The 18816-nt window shown below is 40.1% G+C and overlaps 1 protein-coding gene across 1 annotated transcript in view; it reads right to left on the bottom strand.

Annotated features, from left to right (window-relative positions):
* Window positions 1-10375: 10375 nt before the first annotated feature.
* The window catches only part of nrg3a (neuregulin 3a), a 356242-nt gene continuing 347801 nt past the window's right edge, over window positions 10376-18816 (bottom strand). The window contains exon 9 of the mRNA XM_080868339.1: window positions 10376-11256. Coding sequence (XP_080724465.1) covers window positions 10605-11256 — 652 coding nt within the window. The 3' untranslated portion in view covers window positions 10376-10604. The remainder of the gene's footprint in view (window positions 11257-18816) is intronic.

Below are 18816 nucleotides of genomic sequence, written 5' to 3'. Positions count from 1 at the left end.
AAATTTCAATTAAACGTAACATCTAGGTGCCGTTTGAACCCGAGTTGTTTCTTCACATCTTATAGACAACAAACATTTTAATGAGCAGAAGATTGAATCCTAATGAATTATTGTCCTTCTGTTGCATCACAGACAGCTATATAATTCTAATTACAATCATAATTGTTCAATTTGACCTAAAAATATTATTTTAAAAAGCTTTTTTTCTACCACCATCTTTGCTGCTGCGTAATTCTGTGATCAGACAGTTACTGAACTCCACTTAAACAAAACACAGCTTCCAGCACGCCTGCTGTTTTTATATTGCTTCTTGAAAACCCCATTCTGACCATTTGCATTACAGCATTTGTGATGTGTGTTTCAACTCATTTCCTCCTAAAGAGACCCTGCAAGTTCAAGTTCACTCTGGGAAAAGCACCCACCACATCCAGAACATATTCACAGCGCTTCACTTGTTCCACATTTTGTCATGTTGCAGCCTTATTTCAAAATGGAGAAAAGTCATTTTTGCCTCCAGATTCTACACATAAAACCGACAATGAGTGGAAAGTGAAAAACTTTCTGAACTTCTTAGAAATGTATTGTATAAAAAGTATCCAAACAAGACTGTAGCCTGGGAAACGAGACGCAAGTTGGGATCAGATGCAGCTGGAAAAAGCTAAGGCGAGGCAGTCAGGAAATACAACCACATTAACATGGAAACATTAAGATGGAGAAAGAAAGCAAAGAAGACAGGAGGAAGCTTTAGAGTGACAACAAAACCAAGAGATATAATGACCGTATGACTTTCAGGGAACAGCAGTTCATCCTGAGCAGAATTGCAAGCTAGAGAGAGAACTAGGGGTGGGTTTAAAAAAAATCAGTTTCCCGATTCAAATCAATTTTAATTTGAATACTGTGATATTGATTTATTAAATCCTGAGATCAATTTTTAAATACAAAAGTTTTTGTAAGAACAGCTAAAACAGCAAACGATTAAAGAGCAGGTAAATAAATTAAATTAATTTAAATTAAATATTTTTAATCTACAAGGTTTAGAGGTTAAGAGTTAAGAGTTTGTGAACTAAAAATCAGGAATGTGGGATACTGTTTGTCCGTGATCTGGACAGCCCAGCGCGTGCTCCAGATGCAGGGGAAACTAATTCTGCTTGGCACTGCTGTTGTGCAGGTGAAACCAAAGGCAAGATATGCTTCATCATATGTTCTAGACTTTGGCTTGAAAGGAAGTTAGTTTGGAAACATATTTGGTGATGCTTCATCTGCTGTACATTTTAATTTTTTTTAACACTGGTGAGCCAGACGATGCACCTTTAATGCAGCGTTGAACCATCATTAGTTTCTGGAACTTCAAAGATTTCCTCTGTCCAAGCAGAATTCTGATTAACTTTAATTCAATAATGTATAACACACATCCCAATTCTTTGTTTACGGATAGGAGGGCATATGTTTTATATGCAAAAGATGTACCATCTGTTATGCAGCATGTACTTTCATAATGCCAGACAGAGTAAAATAAAACATAAATCTGTACTTTTGATTATTTTATTGCCGAATATCTTAAAATAGTCCTGAACAAGAAAAAAGATAAATTAAACAGGATTTAGATTTGAAATGAGTTACTAGCTATTGAAAAAAAAGAGTTGAGAGTAGAATTTGTTCTTTTTATTCATAAACCTTAAGAGGTAAAAATGATGCTGTATTTTGTTCTTTTGTTAAAATGTGTTACTTCTAAAATGTAGATTCATATTTTTTGTTCTCTTTTTCCTTCTTGAATGAATATAACAGGCTGCGGCAAACTTGTTTGATCTGGATTTATGTCTAAATGCCACCAGGGTTTCAAGAAATTGATCCTATTCATATGACATCCTGCACTTTTAATCTAATATATGGATCTGAGTTTCTGTAATAATAAAGTAGATCTTTAAAAGAGTTTCCAGCACCTGCATCTGCTTAGCAGCTTTCCTGCTCATCAGGAGGAATTGAGCGCTCACTGCTTGAGATGTGCAAGGCTTTGCTTTTCATTTGTGATGTTTTTCAAACTGAGAATTTAAAAGTATTTTGCTCAAACAAATTAACTTGGATGGCGGCACCGCATCGACAAATAAAGCAAGAAAAAAGAAAAAACACAGGTACGCTGTAATTCATATGAAATATTGAAAGTGAATACGCTGAAACACTTAACATGTTGCCTCACACTACGTACTGAGATGCTGTGATTGCCGTACCACAAACACTGTCATTTAGGCATTATGCAAGCGTGCTTTACTGTATCTGCCCTGCAAGCACTCATTATAGGCTGCTATGTTCCTGAAACCATGTGAAGATTAGTTGATCTGCACATGCAAATGGATTTGCTCCTGGTTGGTCCTGACACCAGAAAATGGAGCTGGCAAATTAAAGTAAAATTCTGCATAGTCTGTCTTGAATGACGGGCTAATCTTAGCTCTCTGTGCACATTTGTGGGTGTTGGAATATGATCTTTCTTTTTCCAGATATGCTTAGATGATTGTTTTTTTTAATCCTACCACATTTTCAAATAAACGAATTGAAATCAATTTAATTTTTTAATTTAAACTGGAAAAAGGTAAAGGCCGCAGATTATTAATTATTAGTAACATGTGTTATGAAATTATTGGTGGACTCCATCTTTCAAGGGTAAGAACAGCCAAAAGGCTTGAAAGAAACAAACTGCAACAACTGGGGCTGAAATACTTAGCCAAAGTGGAAGTGCCAGAAACTGCACTCCTCTGGCTCCAAAAGTCTCTTCAGACTTCCATGTTAAAAAGCTCAACTTTAGATCAGCTATAACAGGTATCTATCCATTCATTGTCTGCCGCTTATCCTTTTCAGGTTGCGAGGAGGGGCTGGAGCCTATCCCAGCTGTCTTGGGGCCAAGAGGCCCAGGTCGCCAGTCTGAATGTGAGTGCAAAGACATTCGCATTCACATTCACACCTATGGGCAATTTAGAGTTTCCAATTAACCTATCCCCATTGCACAACTCCCACCACTGCATGTCTTTGGAGGAAGCCCAGGGAGAATATCCAAACTCCACACAGAAAGACCGCGACCTGATGGTGGAATTGAACTCGGCACCTTCTTCAGTGCTAACCACGGTGCCACCGTGCTGCCATATAACAGGTAAAAACAGGTTAAAAAAAGTGTGGTGGTCTCTGTAGGTAGTTTGGTCCTTCATGAGAGGGTCACTTCTTTTATAACTCACCAGCTAAATTTCAAACATGAGGAATGTTTTGCTATTCTTGTCTGCTGGAGCAGTTGTTCTCAAACATTTCACAATGAGTACCACCTCATAAAATATATGGCCAGTACCACCCTTATGACCGACATTAAAGTACAGTAGTATAGGCCTATTTAACACAATATACAGTTTACACAAGACAATTTTAAATCTGACATGATGTTTTTTATTTTAACTGTCATAAACAGGATGTGACAAGTGGTGGTAATAACAACCGTAGTGCATTAAAACATTCACAGCAGGTGGGATATCTGGTCTTTAAGTGATGAACCATGCTTTCGGGTCCAAAATACTCTGCGTTTGTTAAGGCTGTTGTGTTTTTAACATGTTTCAATGCTTGTTCTACTGAATCTAAACAAGCCCCTTGAAAAAAAAGAAAAGAAACGCAGCACATCATTATATGCTAAGCTAGCCCAACTTCAGTAAGACGTAAGAACGTCACTGCTGGTTAGTTTTCTGTCTTCATTTATATTTATGTTGTATATTTATAAATGAATGTTGTATATGTTGTATATTTACATTTATGTTGGAAGTGATAGCAGAGCTGTACATTTTAATTTTTCTGAAATTCCTCAGTCAGATCATGGTATATTATTTAGTCGCATTAAAGAAAAACAACTTCCTGCATGCCACTAGAGGGAGCTCATGCACCTCCAGTGGTACACGTACCGCAGTTTCGGAATGAGTGTGCTAGAGGATTCTAGCTGCTCACAAAGTCCTGGTCTTCATATCTTTGGTTTCATGATGCTCCAAACGGTCTCAGTCGGTGAAAGGTCAGGACTTCAGGCAGGTCATTTCAGCACCTGGACTTTTCGAAGTCAGGTTGTTACAATAAAGTCAGATGTGGTTTCTGAAATATGAAAGGCCTTCCCTGAAAAAGGCATAGAATCGGAGATGATGTTGCTCTTAAACCTTTATATACCTTTCTGTACTGGAGGCACTTTTCCAGATGTTGTTCCAGATTGGCAAGCTGCCAATTCCAAAGCCATTATTGTTCCTTGCATCCAGAGATTTCTACAGATTCTCTGACACGTTTGGTAACATTGTGTACTGGGGGCCTCTGGATGTCTGGAGTTTTGATCTCCTCCATACCTGCTTCATGCCCTGGAGGACGGGGCTGTGGCCCCCCCACACCCTCTAGCAGATTATTACATGAAGGAACCTTTAAAAAAAACAAAAAACAAGCGCGTCCATGCTCACAGGTGTACACACGGGTGATCACACCCACAAACTACACCCTTTTTGGCTCCTACCTCAAAGCACACTGTGTTCTGTTGATCTTATGTGCTGCACAATAATGTTTAATATTTAGTATTTACTGTCATATTCCCATATATCATTGTGATGTTGTTTATTCTATTACTCTTGTTCTCTTCTGCTTGTTTTCTTTTTTCTTTCTCAGCAGGTGATCCAGGTGATCGATATATGCATTTTTTTTTCTCTGCTCATTCTGTTGGTTTTTGTTTTTTGCCCTTCTCCCCCGTCCCTCTTCTCAGCTGTTTCTCTTTCCCTCTTTCTTTCTCCCCTTCTTTCCCCCAGTCAAGTCTGTCCCGTATTCAGTAAGTGAAAATAAAATAAACAATAAAAGGTGAATCAAATGGACCATTACGGCAAGGCTGGGATGGTCAATTTGGTAAAGTAAATCCGTTGGGCATCTTTCTTTGCCTTTAGACAACAATTCTGATGGCAAAAGAGCCAAACGGGACAGGCAAAAAAAAACAACCCCCCCCCCCCCCCCCCCCAAAAAAAAACAAACAAACCATTGTGTACTGTGGATGAGGAGATGTTCAAAGTCATTATTTTCCATTAAGAAACACTATTATGACATTTTTTGCAATTTATAAATGCAGGTTTGTTGCAGATTGGAGAACCCCTGCCCATCTTTACTTCTGACAAACTGTGTCTCTCTAAGATGCTCTTTTTATACCCATCATGTTACTGACCTGTTAATTAACCTTATTAGATGCAAAATGTTCATCCTGCTCTTTCGTTTTAACACTGGTTACTTTTTCAGCCTTTTGTTGCCAACATCTATCATATGTGTTGCTGGCATAGAATTTAAAATGAGCTAATATTTTACAGAAAATAGTACATCAGTTTAAACATTTGATATGTTTTCTATGTTCTGTTGTGAATACAGAAATCATTTCATTCTGTTTTTCTTTTACATAGTGTTCCAACTTTTTTTGGAATTGCGATTGTACATATTAGGAAAGGCACTGACACACACACATACACTCTTTCCTATAGTGATTACCCAGCCCACAGCCCACTGTCGCTATAAGGATTAGCTCTTCTGTCACCATCCAGGATCTTGTGCTTTAAAGAGGGAAACAGCCTGAATTACAGCCAAGCTGACAGTATGCACTTCATAGCTCCTATTTCACTGTCTCAGACTCTCTGTATATATCTCTGACTTGATCCAGTTCAAACCACCTTCGGGAGCAAAGTCTCATTGCTCTATATTTAAGTGTGCTTGTTATCTAGATGTGTAGCTATCCATGCTGCAGGAGTTTGTGTAAGGATAGGAGGGCATATGGCTGGAAGAGTAAAGAAAGAGATGTTGACACGCAAGCATTTAAAACAGACACGCGCACACACACACACACACACACACACACACACACACACACACACACACACACACACACACACACACACACACACACTCACACTATCTATCCATAAAAATGCAAACAAACACTGTCAGTGAACTGGCATGCAGTTCAGATGAGGTCTGATGGGCTTGGCTGGGCTGGCAGTCGAGTGCTTTGGGAGGATCAAACTATAGCTCTTATCTCTCTGGCCTGATGGTCTAACCTCTATTCCCTGCCATCAGTCGCACACATACACACTCAGGCACACACTCAAACACACTCTCAGGCACACACACACAAACAGGCACTGTACTGATTGTGTTAACTACCTCACTTTTAGCCACCTGACTGAATACAGCTGAAGTAGCTAAACTGCAGCAGAGAGCATAAATCTGTGCATCTGTTAAGGGAAAAGAGACGTCTTTCTGCAGGCACTCGTAGGCAGTTTCTGTGTTAGAAACAAAAAAACTGCACCCCGCCTGCATAGGTGTCCGGCTTGTAGCATGAAGAGGAATTGTATTCCAATAAATCATCTGCTTAAACTCAGACTTTGAATCATAAATGATTTTATGGATTCATTAAAAACAAATGTAGTTATACTGTATATAAAAGCAGTGCTATGAGTAATTGCTCTTACAAAGTCTGATTCTGCGAGCCTTGGGTATTAGTGATTCATGTGCCTTAGGACATGCAGTACTGAAATGATCAGCTAATGCTTGCAAGCTTGATCATAAACCTCGTAAATAAGAGGTCCATATCACCACCATCTCCCCATGTACTCTGGCATCACTGTTTGAAGACATGCATGTGTGACTGACACAGAAACAACAATTCTTCAATTCCTGGACTCCACGTGCTCTATCTCCAGCCTCGGTGGTGCTCGTCTCATATTGTGAGAGTGCACCTTGTACAGTTCTGTCTCTCTGTTATAGGATCCACAGTGGATCCTACTACATGACAATATCTCCCCCCGAGCTGTTGTCCTGGCTCTTCCTTGCCATAGCATGTGTGTGTATATATAGTATATATTGCATATATTATATATAATGTTCCCCCCCCCCCCACCATCTTCGTTGAGGAGCATGTCAGGTTACATTTCACTGTGTGTTATACTTTGCATGTGACGAATACAGAACCTTGAACCTTAGCTGTGAAACGTTTAAGATTTTGGAGTTAAAGATTTTGATGGCATATGGTGAACAAGGCATTGTTGTCAAAGAAAAATAAAGAGAAATATGAATTCTTTACAGCACATGGTTAAATGTAGTCTTTGCATACACCTAATTAAACTTTAAATGCATTTTGACTCTAATGAAGAGAGGTGATAAACTCTCTAAATCTTTGAGTAATAAAAAGAAAGTCAATCAAGTTTTTCTAATCAAATAAACGCCCTCATTTCTATTACTTTGCTGCTTCTCATGACTAGCACAATGTGAAGTTATGCAGCAAGCGACCTTCAGTTGCTAGGAAAACCATTTAAAGATGTTCAGAGAGGAGCAGAGACGTCTCCATTAAATTAGTTTTTCCCTCTCTTCTGTTGTATAATTGCTTATGCTCAGATGTACATTGTGCTGAAGTACCTGCATGCCAAAAGTAATTACAGTTTTCTCAAGGTGCAGTAATAACTCTTATAGAAGTGTCAGTTAAATGGAAATGCCTGTTTGTCATCAGGCCATGACTTACTGCTCTTTGAACCTCCAAAGCTTTGCCGTTTTTTTTTTTTAAATTTTGAAACATTTCATAAATGTTGTAAAAACTGGTATTTGATGCAGAGTCCAGTTGCATGGCTCCGATAAGAACTCAAATTTACACAGTGCTGTCAGACTTTAACCTGATAACAGCTCACAGTGAAGCTAGCAATCAGACAAATGAAGAAATCCACGTTTTTTTTCTGCCTCCACATTCCAAGCCATTAGCACTTTCTATGGGTAAAGAAATTATAGTTGGACATTCGTGTCAAACAGCCAAAACTTCAGAGAAAAATAGAAAAGAACCTTTTTGAGGGTTTAGTTGGAACATAAGCCTTCAAATAAACAAAAGGAACAAAGAATTAAAGCAAGCTGGATATAGACAATTTTTTTCTATGTGTGAATTAGATTTAGCCATGCCATTCAGGCATTTATTAAAAGAAAAAATGGAAAAGGATCCCCATTGTGAGAAATTTGAAAAGTGCACGCTGAAAGAGTTCAAATTTCTTTGAATTTAGTCTAATGAATCAGACCTCTCAGGATCGCTGGTCATGTGTACGGGAAAGTGTCGTGGAGAGACACGAGGCTAACAAAAAATACTGCATGTTTGGTTGTCGTTAACATTGTTAAGGGTTTTCATGTTGAGTGTTTTCATGCGTGTTGTCCGAGCTCAGGCTCAAAGCAGCCTGTGAAACAGTCATGAAAAGGTGCTGTGCTGACTGTCATGCAAAAAAGCGACTTTATAAGTAAATTTATTTTTAGAATAGTTATAAACAGAAGTAAGTTTTATGTTGGGAGCACATAGACAAAGCAGGGATGCATCACCATGGCAACCAAAAAACAGTGCTTGAAAAGAATTGGAGTTATTGTAGTTTTAAGTAGACCTAACCCAGTAGTTTTAAAACAGCTACATCTTACTCCCTAATGCAGTTTGAATTAATAACACAATAAAAAAGAAACACAAACGATGTGTGAAAATCTTTGAAGTGTGTGACTTGAACTGTTAAACTGGAGTCTCTGCTGCAAACTGCAAAATGATTTCCACCAACAACAAAACCACCAAATGTGGATTCCCCCCCCCCCACTTTTTAGAATGTGGGAAATATGTCAGTGTGATTCATACACATGAGAATCTGTGTCTGGAAACACAAAGTAATAGATTACAGGTCATGGTTGGTTCATATGTACTACAGTTAGACTAGCAAAACTCTAAAAGCAGGTCATCATTTCCTTGTTTTAGAGATTCTGATGGCTTTAAAGCCACGTTGAAGAAGAAGATGTGTATCTTACTTCTTCTGTGCAAAGTTCAAGATTTAGTTCACTTTAATAATTAAGTTGCATTTATTCCTGAGTCTGATATACTTTATTTAAAATGGGTTTGATATTAAATTTTCGATTCTATTTCATTTTGGTAGGTTTTATATAAGTTTGCAGTTGTGTCACACGAATTTGAATGAATCCCGACACATTCCCATCCACATGGCGCTTTTCTCCGCCTGAAAAACAAATTCCTGTGCTTTCCCACAGTGGTGAACATTTTTCTGAGGGTTGTTGGCTTAATTTATAAAAATGGCTGTAGCTGTCCATCTACAGCCAGGAAACGGCACTGCATTTTAAAACATTTTGGTATTCAGTGCACAGAAAACCAGGAGCTCCACAAAATAAAGTGCTTCATGAATGCTGATCCCAGATGTCTTCAAGCTGGTGAAGTTGTGAAAAGGTCAAAAGTAACACTGCCAGTGTAAACCCTCAGAGTGATGTTATCCAGCATGCATCTACGGGCAGGTTGCTGTCTTTCAAGCAATCAATCAAAACAACAGTTATTTTGGAAAAGTCTTTACCAGAATTGCAACCATTGTTTTTATACTTTGTGACACCAGAGACATTTGGCTGTAACTTCATACAGAGATTCAAAAGCTTCCAATTCATAGGATACAACATAGAGACATTTATTTCTTGTTTCAATACCAAAACCATGTGGTTGTCCCTCCCATCAGCCCCAGAAAGCAGCATTGTTCATTAATAACCAAAAAAATGGAAAACAAAACAAACATCCACTCCCGTAGAGCCCCGTAGCCCACTGTCCTTCTCAGTCCTTCTGTTCATTCGTTCAAGCAACCAAATAATAATTCACAGGCGAGCGTGTGTGCATATGAGTGTGAAAATATAATTTGTAATAAAAACAAAAATAATCTAGACTGGTTTCCAACACTGGCCAAACTGGAGTCAGTATCTCCACAATCTGCCCTCCCAAATCCGAGTGGCTCCAAATGAAACCCTAGTTTTTCCTTGTCTCGTCCCTCGTGGCTTCCCAGCACAGACACACACACGCGCACACACAAAGCTGGGGAGTTTTTGTTTTGCGTCGTAAATCCTCAAAGTGTTTTTGATTACCACAGACGGCTGCGTTGTAATTCTTGGCTGGGTAACAGTTTTTCAAAAGGCAAAGGGGGGTGAAATTGGTGTGGTGGCTCCTTTTTCTCGTTGGTCGTTTTTGATTCCGCGCAGGCTCGCAGAATCCGATTCACGACTCGCGGACGTGCGGCGGGACATTAATGGAGTTCTTCATCGAGCCAGAACCAAAATGTGAGAATACAAAACCAAGAGAACGAAAAAAACAAACAAAAATAGTTACATCATTCCTGTGTTCTTCAACTTTACTTGGTCACTTTTGAATTCCATATATTTATATCCATATATATTTATATATATATATTTATATATTCTTTTTACAATTAAAAACACCATGGATCTGACAGACTATTTGGTTTCTTTTTGTCTAAGTAGAAGTGTTTCTCTTGTTTGGTAAATAAATGCATGTGAATATTTTTTTTTTCTTTTTCCATACTGTCAGTCGGTGTAAAGGCGGCCACTCAAGAAGTGTTTGTATGCTCGTGTACATACAGTATGCATATCATCAGCACATTTCGGATTATCCATGATATTACATTTTTCTTTTTTGTTTTTTAATTCAGCATTTTCATTCTCATCCCACAGATGCAGAACACCAGAGTCTGTCAAACAGTGTAAAACAGTAAGTGAATGTCCTAAATCGTGCCCTCTCATTGGCCGGTTTGGCCCAGGTCTCTGTGTGATAGGCTGGGGCTGAGTAGCTGGGTCTGCGTGGGTCCGTTACAGCTCAGCGCCCCGGCACTTCCTCCGTTAACGTTCAGGAAGCAAACAGTTTCTCTGGCTTCCACCAGTGCAACCGTTGAGGTGCCGGTGAAGACTCCGCCCCCCTCCTGCTTCCTGTGAGCCAGCGCCAACGCCCTGAGTTGCTCCTGTGCCTCTTCGAGCAGCAGGGCCACTTCATCCTGCTGCCGTCCAATGGCAGACGAGCAGGAAGATGAAAACAACGGGGCGTGCGCTGCCTTTTCATTCTTCTCCTCCTTGCAAGGCATGGCCCCACAGGTGACTGACATCGTTGTGGTCGCTGGGGTGGTTTGCATGCAAGACACCTCATTGTCATGGTGACACTGCACAGATGGAATGATGGGAATAGAGCAGGAGCGGAACGGGGGAGGTGGGGAGTGGCTTTGACGGCGTCCCGGCCTTCTCAGGCTGCGAGTGGTGGGATTGGGTTCAGATGGAGGACACAGATGTGCGCGTACCTCCACGCAGCCGCTCCAAGGCGATGGTGACAATGCCTGCATCGCAGGAGCTTGCATATGTAGGAAGGTGTCATCACACTGGTTCTCTCCCTGCACTTGGACACTAGAGAAGAAGGAAAATGGGGAATGAAGACAAACAAGACAGAGACAAAAAAGGAAAAGGAAAGGAGTGAAGGTTATTCAGCTGGATAAAAACTTCCACACTTCACTTGGAGAAGTCATCGTGTCTCGGGTGTGTTTTCAACTCAATCGCTTTTTCAAACTCCCACGTTGAAGCCCTGACAGAATACACACAGGCGCAGCTCTCCGCCCTCTGCCATCTCACAGGCTAACCACGGATGCGGAGGTGGAAGAAGATGAGTCTGACATTTTTCTTTCATCTCTTTATATCCAAGTCTGCACACACGCACTCAAAAAAACCCTCAACTCCTTTACATAAGTAAGGAGGTAACAGAGAGTTCATTTTTTAATTATTGATTTTAATGACTGTGTTTGTGTCGGAGAGTGTGTGTTTAAGGTGGCGAGCTTTTCTCAAGGACAACTGAGGCAGTCACATCATGTGTGCTAATTTTTCCTCCTTAAAAAAAGCAGAAAGTGGTTTTCGGTCAAGATCGTTCACTTTGAAAAGCTTTTGTGCACATAAAGTGCAAAACAGCACTCACGTTTTTAAATCAGCACCATAATACTCAGTGCCTGCTTCTCCTTCCTCACCCCTCAGATTTGAATGTTTTCACAAATCTGACTTGTGCTGCTTTACCTGTCAACATCCCGTGTATAGTACTGTATGTTCAAATGGCGCTGCTGGGTAAATCAGTATTTCAGTCCATTTCCATTTCTGTGCTCTACTGATTTATTCTGTCTGTTCCCGTTAGCCTTAGCTTGTTTGTCCTCGTGCTCAGCCTAGCCAAATTATACCTTTCATTGTGTGCCCGCTACTCTTTCACAATCAGTGGCGGCATTTACATGAACACAAGAAACCAGGTTACAGGCAGAGATCGGCTCACGGAGTAAAAAACACTGCTGTCTGGAGTGTTATTTATTTATTTGTTGTCAGAGCATTCAAAGTAAAAGGTGCGGTGAGACAGCAACGTAACAGGAGCCACTGCTTTTACCTTCCTCACAGTGAGAATACAGAACAGTTTTAACTTTGGGGTGTGAAAGCTGACTGCCAAAAGAGACCGAAACCATCAGTATTTGTGTCATTTTCAAGTCTGGCTTGATGCAAAGATGCACTGCTGTCACTTATCCTGTTGCACTGCTCCAACAGCAATACTGATGAACATTTGCTAATACACAGACATATAAAAGGCTCATTGCATTTTCATATTCATGTGAAGCAGGTTCGATGCAAGGTTATAGATGCGTGAGACGTTTTTGGAAGAGAGGGAAAGGAAGACGGAGATACCACTGTCGTTTGGAGTGCCCCAAAATTTGGTTGCTGCAAAGACAAAGTTGATATTGGGCTGATACAACTCTTGGTAATAGTTAGGAAAGGCTTATGATTGAAGATATTAAAATAAAATCATGATTATTTGTGATAATTGTGATTTGTGATTCACCTGTGATTGCTAACTGAAGCTCTGGCACAGAACTCACAGAGATCAGTCCACAAACATGACTTACACCTTTATATGTTTGTAAATGCTGGCACTGGGTGGAAATCATGAACTTTGAAGTAGAAACCGATTGCTAGCTTACAGTTACATGGTGAAAAAATGAAACCTAACTAATATTTAGTCAGCAATAAGGTGCAAAAAGATGGATCTAAGCACCAGAGAATGTTGGACGTCTTTGAAGGTGTAAGTTTGACACTTTGGCTGTCACCCTGTCCATATGCTAATGCACATACCTGCTATAGTTGGTAAATAACTCTATACATTACAAGGCAAAACATCCTGCTGTAAAAGCTAATACTTGGGTGTAATAACTGAGAGCATAAACATGTTAGCAAAATATTTACTGACACCACAAATCGAGTAAGAAGTAGGGTCATTTTCTCACAGACTTGTACGCAATCTTTTTGCAATCAGAGGATTTGTTTGTCTTCTTTATATAGACATAAAAATCTCGCTTATGCAGAAAGCGGGCACTAACCTGCCTGTATCAGCTCAATAAAGGCAATAACTGCTTATTAAACCACTACTGTTATTCCACACTTTTATCTCCATTGTAACTTTAGCCTCTACTTTCTTTGTGTCAATTATGGCGAGCGTCTGTATGGAAAATGAATAAAAGTGTGGAGAAGTCAGATTTTTTGTGCAACAGTATAGGCACTTGGGTCTTGTTATTCTGTCTTTCTTGAACATAAACGCTTTCGTCCTCTTTCCAGGACTGACCATTCCCCTCAGCATTATCAGTGTTTAAATTCAGCTGTAATCAAGAGCAGAGCTTCATTATCTTTGTGTAATAATTCATAATCCTTTGCCAAGCCAAGCCTTTATTGCCATGTTCAGATTAAACTTGGGGTCCCTCTTCCTTATGATACCCTCATCACACACGCTTCTGCTCTCCATCAAAGTGTGCAAAAATAGCGGTGGGTGGAGAAGGTGCCTTTTCAGACTCAAAGGAAATCGCATCCTTGTTTTATCTCCGCAGTGTTTTTCCGAGACATGAAAACCTCTCCGAAAACGACAGCGGAGGTTTAGTGGGCCCACAGAGAGGATCCTGCAAGCGATAAGAGAGGATGATGCGAGGGTGCTAATTCCCAAGATAACATTCACAGACAAATCTCTCTTTTGATGGGCTGAAACACAATCAGATTGCAAAAGTCTATGAAGCACAGTTCAAATATAGACCCCGGAGCGAAGCGGCAGCAGCTACGGGGGAATTACAGAGAGATTGTGTGCAAGTGAGGTGAGATAAGTGACCAGCCTTTTATCTTTAATGGGAGCTCATTACATGTACAAGTGTTAACAGTCATTTTCATTAATCTATTGCCCTACAGATCATTTCTTAATATATCCCTTGTTTCTGTTGATAAATTCAGAATACGATCCCTTTTGTTAAACGACGCAGTCATCTTACAACACTGAGAAACGTACAAAGAAGGAGCATGCGTGCATTTTATTTGCAGGTAGGTGTGCACGCCTACTCATCAAGACTTAAAAAAGCAGTGTTTTCTCTAATTGAAGGTTGTGCATATACGACAAATCGAGAGGAGGGGAAATCCAGCATGTCCCACAGAAAAAGAAAACAAATAAATTCATGCAACTTCTCTCCGTCATCCATTTTGTTGAGATAACACTAGGTTTCCCAGAGAGGTGTGAAAAGAAACGAGCAGCCTTTCTTTAAAACATTTCCAAACTGTCATGTTGTCTTCTCTTTCATGACTTTTTACTTCTTTGCTGCCGTTTTCTTAAAGGTTACTGCATTTAAAAAAAACAAACTACTTGTATCCCGAAGCTTATGCCTCTCTATCTCACTCAGACTCTAAGCAGCAATGGCCAAATGTCTCCATGGCAACCCAGACAACCGTATTATGGGAGAGCGATGCTGCTGTCTGTCGGTCCACCTGCTCTTATGTGAAATCTTACATTAGGTGGCGAGTAAGCGAGTAGGTGAGCGAGTGCGTGCAGGTCAGTGACTCAGTCTGAATACATGCGTTTGAGCATGTGAGTACTAAGTGTGAGACTGAGTAAGCGAGTAAGCATGACCTCCTGTATATTTTGCACAACCTGCTCACGTGTTCGTACCCGAACTATGTGGGATTTTCATGCAGCATCTGTGAAAGCATGCATGAGTGTGTGTTTCCATGACAGGGAGTTGGAATGCAGTGCAGTGGAGCGCACGGATATTCTCTGGACAAGGGCAGAAGGATTTGAGCCAAGTTTGAGCACCAAAGGGTACGTAAGCTCTTAGTTTGTTTTTCTGCACATGAACATTGGACTACTTCGAAAAAATCAACCCAGGATATTTCCCCAGTTATCCTTTCCTCATGACCAGAGATGGGCAGTTCCTGTAATCCGATTACTTTTTTCAAGTAACGAGTAAAGTAAGGGATTACTATTGCAAAAACGGTAATTAGATTACCGTTACTTTCCTGTAGGAACGCTGCGTTACTGCGTTACTCAAACCGTGATTTTTTTGCGAGAATGTCTCACGACAGTGACGTAAACGAGTGTGACGTTCGTGACAAGAGCTGTGTGCAGATCAACAATGGATAATATATCGAGTGCAGGAGTGCGCTACCACGTAATGGGAAACTCACAGAGAAACTCGCGGACTCTTCCACTGACCGCTGCGGCTCACCTGCACCAGGGTAAACCTCCGCCTGCCCCACTCCTGCTTTACAGGTGAAAATAGAGCAAAAGGACCGCTAGTCTTTGACTTTATTTATTTTCTGCTGTGTTTTACTTGCATCTATTTGAAAGACTGAGTGTAAAAACAAAAAAATATTTTATTTATGTGCTGGAATGTGCAGAAAATAGGTTTAAATGTTAAACTAATTTCTTCCAGTCAGAGAATGTTGCACATAATGTAATTTTTGCTTGATGCATAAAGTTAAAAGATTAAAACTAATAAAACAAGTTAAAAAAAGAGACTTTTCCATTTGATTACATTTTGTATGATGGATTATGCAGAAAAAGTAGAATTGGGCTGAAAGATCTATCGCTTTATCACCTCTTCAGGTTGTAAATCGTGTTTTTAAAAAGTAACTCAGTAACTAAGTAACCGATTACTTTTGAAAATAAGTAATCAGTAAAGTAATGGGATTACTTTTTTTGGGGGGGAAGTAATCAGTAATTAGTTACTGATTACTTTTTTCAAGTAACTTGACCAACACTGCTCATGACACTACAGTAAGTACTTTGTGTGATTTAGGTGATGAACTGCCTGCAAAGAGCATGCAGGAGACACATAAATGGCAAATGTAGATTGGCCGGTATCAGTGGATTCAGACATTATGTGGGCTTTGTCTTTAACCTGCCAGTACTATTGTACACACTAACATATATATGAAAGGGAGAGCTACAGCATCTTCTATATGTGCAGCAAATGCACTCGGATTCTTCTTCTTTCAGCTCCTCTGGCTCTATCTCACCTTATCCCCTAGCATCCTCTTCTGGTCCTCCTTCCCCATTCAAATATTATGCCCCATACTCTGATGTTGGCCCGCCTAAACTAATGCTTTACTCAATTTAAGCTTAAACGTAGATCCAGCAGAATGCACATCACAACCAGTGGGAGCCCTTTGATAACCAAGATAAACTTGAAGCTGATGAAATTTGGACCAATCCAAGTCTGGTTTGCCAGGGTTTGTTTCTCACAGACTGCTTGGGCTAAAAAGAGGAATTATTTGGCCCAATCAGAGAGTCCTTACCAGGCTTACCAGAGCTACCACAGAAGCCTTGAGCTAACATATGAGCTGATTGGTTTGTGATCAGAGAACACTTGAGCTCATGTGGGCACTTTTGTTCTGACCAGACAGTTACTTCACTTTAAATCTAGGATGCCACTGATTAATCTGCTGACTGAGCACGTAATGGTTAATTTTAAAGGGGATTCCAGTACAGCCATATCCAGGCTGAGAGCTCTTACTGTGTTATCTGTTGTTGTTGAAGAATGTAGATAATTTTAAAAAACGGTAATAAAAATGGTTTAAGATTGCACTTCAGCAAATGCAATGGCTCTCTAGCATGCATCAACAGTCTCTTCAAACGTGTTCGGTTATTAAGACCTGGACTATAAATCTTGGTCCTTGCATATTGTTTATAAAGCTGAATTCTCTGTAAAATATCCTGTTACAAGTTTCTGGTTATGTAGCAGATCTGTACAATTTGTTTAAAGTCATCTTGTAAGTTCGGAAAATGTTGAACACAATAAAGGAAAACTGGTTGTAAAATGAAGACTTCATAGCCTAACCAAACTGGGTCAGTTGTCTTGTTTTAGCCATCAGTATATCAATCCACAGCTAGCTGAAATAGTTCTGGTGGTTATTACGGTGGGTTTGCTGCATTCCTTCAATTAAACAACTGAATTCTATAAGAATAACTATGATTATTTACATTAATTTAACAAAAAAGTAACTGATTCCGTTAAATTCGTGTTTGACATTTTCATTTCTGGTGGTGGACTTTAGGATTTGCAGGAAACACTTGAGTTGACCCGAGAGCCATTTGAATGGGACATTTGATTAAGGACACACTTATGCAGCTCAACAGTCGCTCTTTAGCGATGTTCATGCAAATGATGTGTAAATAAAGCTTCAGGAGCAGGGGGAGCTCACCTCCAATGCACATCACTGAATTTTTATACGCTGTTATATGAGTGAGAGCTTTTTGTCCAGCTGTGTCCATCTCCTCTGCCTCTTTATTTTAGTATGCATGTAGGTCATGCAGAGATTAATCCTGAGCTGGGACTGTTGGGACCTGAATGCCTGAAGTGAAGCTTGCCAGTCCAGGTGGGTAAAGCAGTGACTCATGATTCCCCCCTCAAAAAAAAATGGGTCAGAGCACAGCATCTTTCACACCGAATAAATTTCTGCTAATCATTCGCTCTGGCTGCTAAGCACATACAGTTTCATCTGAGACATGTAACACAGGAGGGTTACATTTGAAATCTGTGATTTACCTGACAGAGTACGACAAGATGCAGATGTCCAGTCTGAATCTAGTCCTTAAAAGCACGGACCAGGTGAAATGTTTCCCTTGAACTTGTGCCACATTGCTGCAGACCACGACATAATGTGATCTCGTTTTTATCTTTTCTCAGCAGAGTGGAAACAAAATGGATGAAGGGGAGAAAAGTACAAAAAAGAAAGAAAATGCTGGCTTTTAAAAATATAAAAACAGAATTGACTTTGAAATATTCGCTCTTGAAAACTGTCTGTCTGTAGCACGGCTGCATTTTTCAGTTAATGATTTTTTTATTGAAATGACTCAGCATTTGGAAGATACAGAATGAAAGAAATCTAAAAAAAAACCTCCAAACAAACCCAAGAATGAGGTGTCAATAAAATCTCCAGCCATCCTCGATCTTGAAGCAATCCTTACACCTAAAACCTGTCATACTCTACAGGCCTCAGTTCATGACGGTACAATTAGAAGACAAGTGAACATGCTTGTTTTAAAGGGCTGACAGGAGAAACCTCTCTCTAAAGAACACAGCAGCACATGTGTGTCTGAACTAACCGCAAGACTCGTGGAACAATGTCCTTTGGAAAGATGGGACTAAAGTGGAAATGTCTGGCCATAATGCACTGTGCATCGTCTGGAGAAAACTAAACACAGTTTAACTCAAAACATCTTTTATATTTTAGATTCTTCAAAAAAGCCACGCTTTGCTTTGATTACTGCTTTGCACACTCTTGGCATTCTCTCGATGAGCTTCAAGGATTTTCCAGAGATGCTGAGCACTTGGCCCTTTTGCCTTCACTCTGCTCATCCCAAACCATCTCCACTGGGTTTAGGTCAGGTGACTGTGCAGGCCAGGCCTTCTGGTGTAGTACTCCATCACTCTCCTTCATTGTCCTGTTGAAGAATAAACGATGGTCCAACTAAGCAGGATGGGATGGCATGTTGCTGCAGGATGCTGTGGTAGCCATGCTGGTTCAGTGCGTCTTCAAGTTTTGAATAAATCCCCAAGAGTGTCACCAGCAAAGCATCCCCACAAGATCACACCTCCCCCTCCATGCTTCACGGTAGGAACCATGCATGCAGAGACT

Source organism: Rhamphochromis sp. 'chilingali', assembly GCF_963969265.1.
Source record: "Rhamphochromis sp. 'chilingali' genome assembly, chromosome: 20".
Lineage (NCBI taxonomy): Eukaryota > Metazoa > Chordata > Actinopteri > Cichliformes > Cichlidae > Rhamphochromis > Rhamphochromis sp. 'chilingali'.
This window is presented reverse-complemented; position numbering and strand designations above follow the sequence as displayed.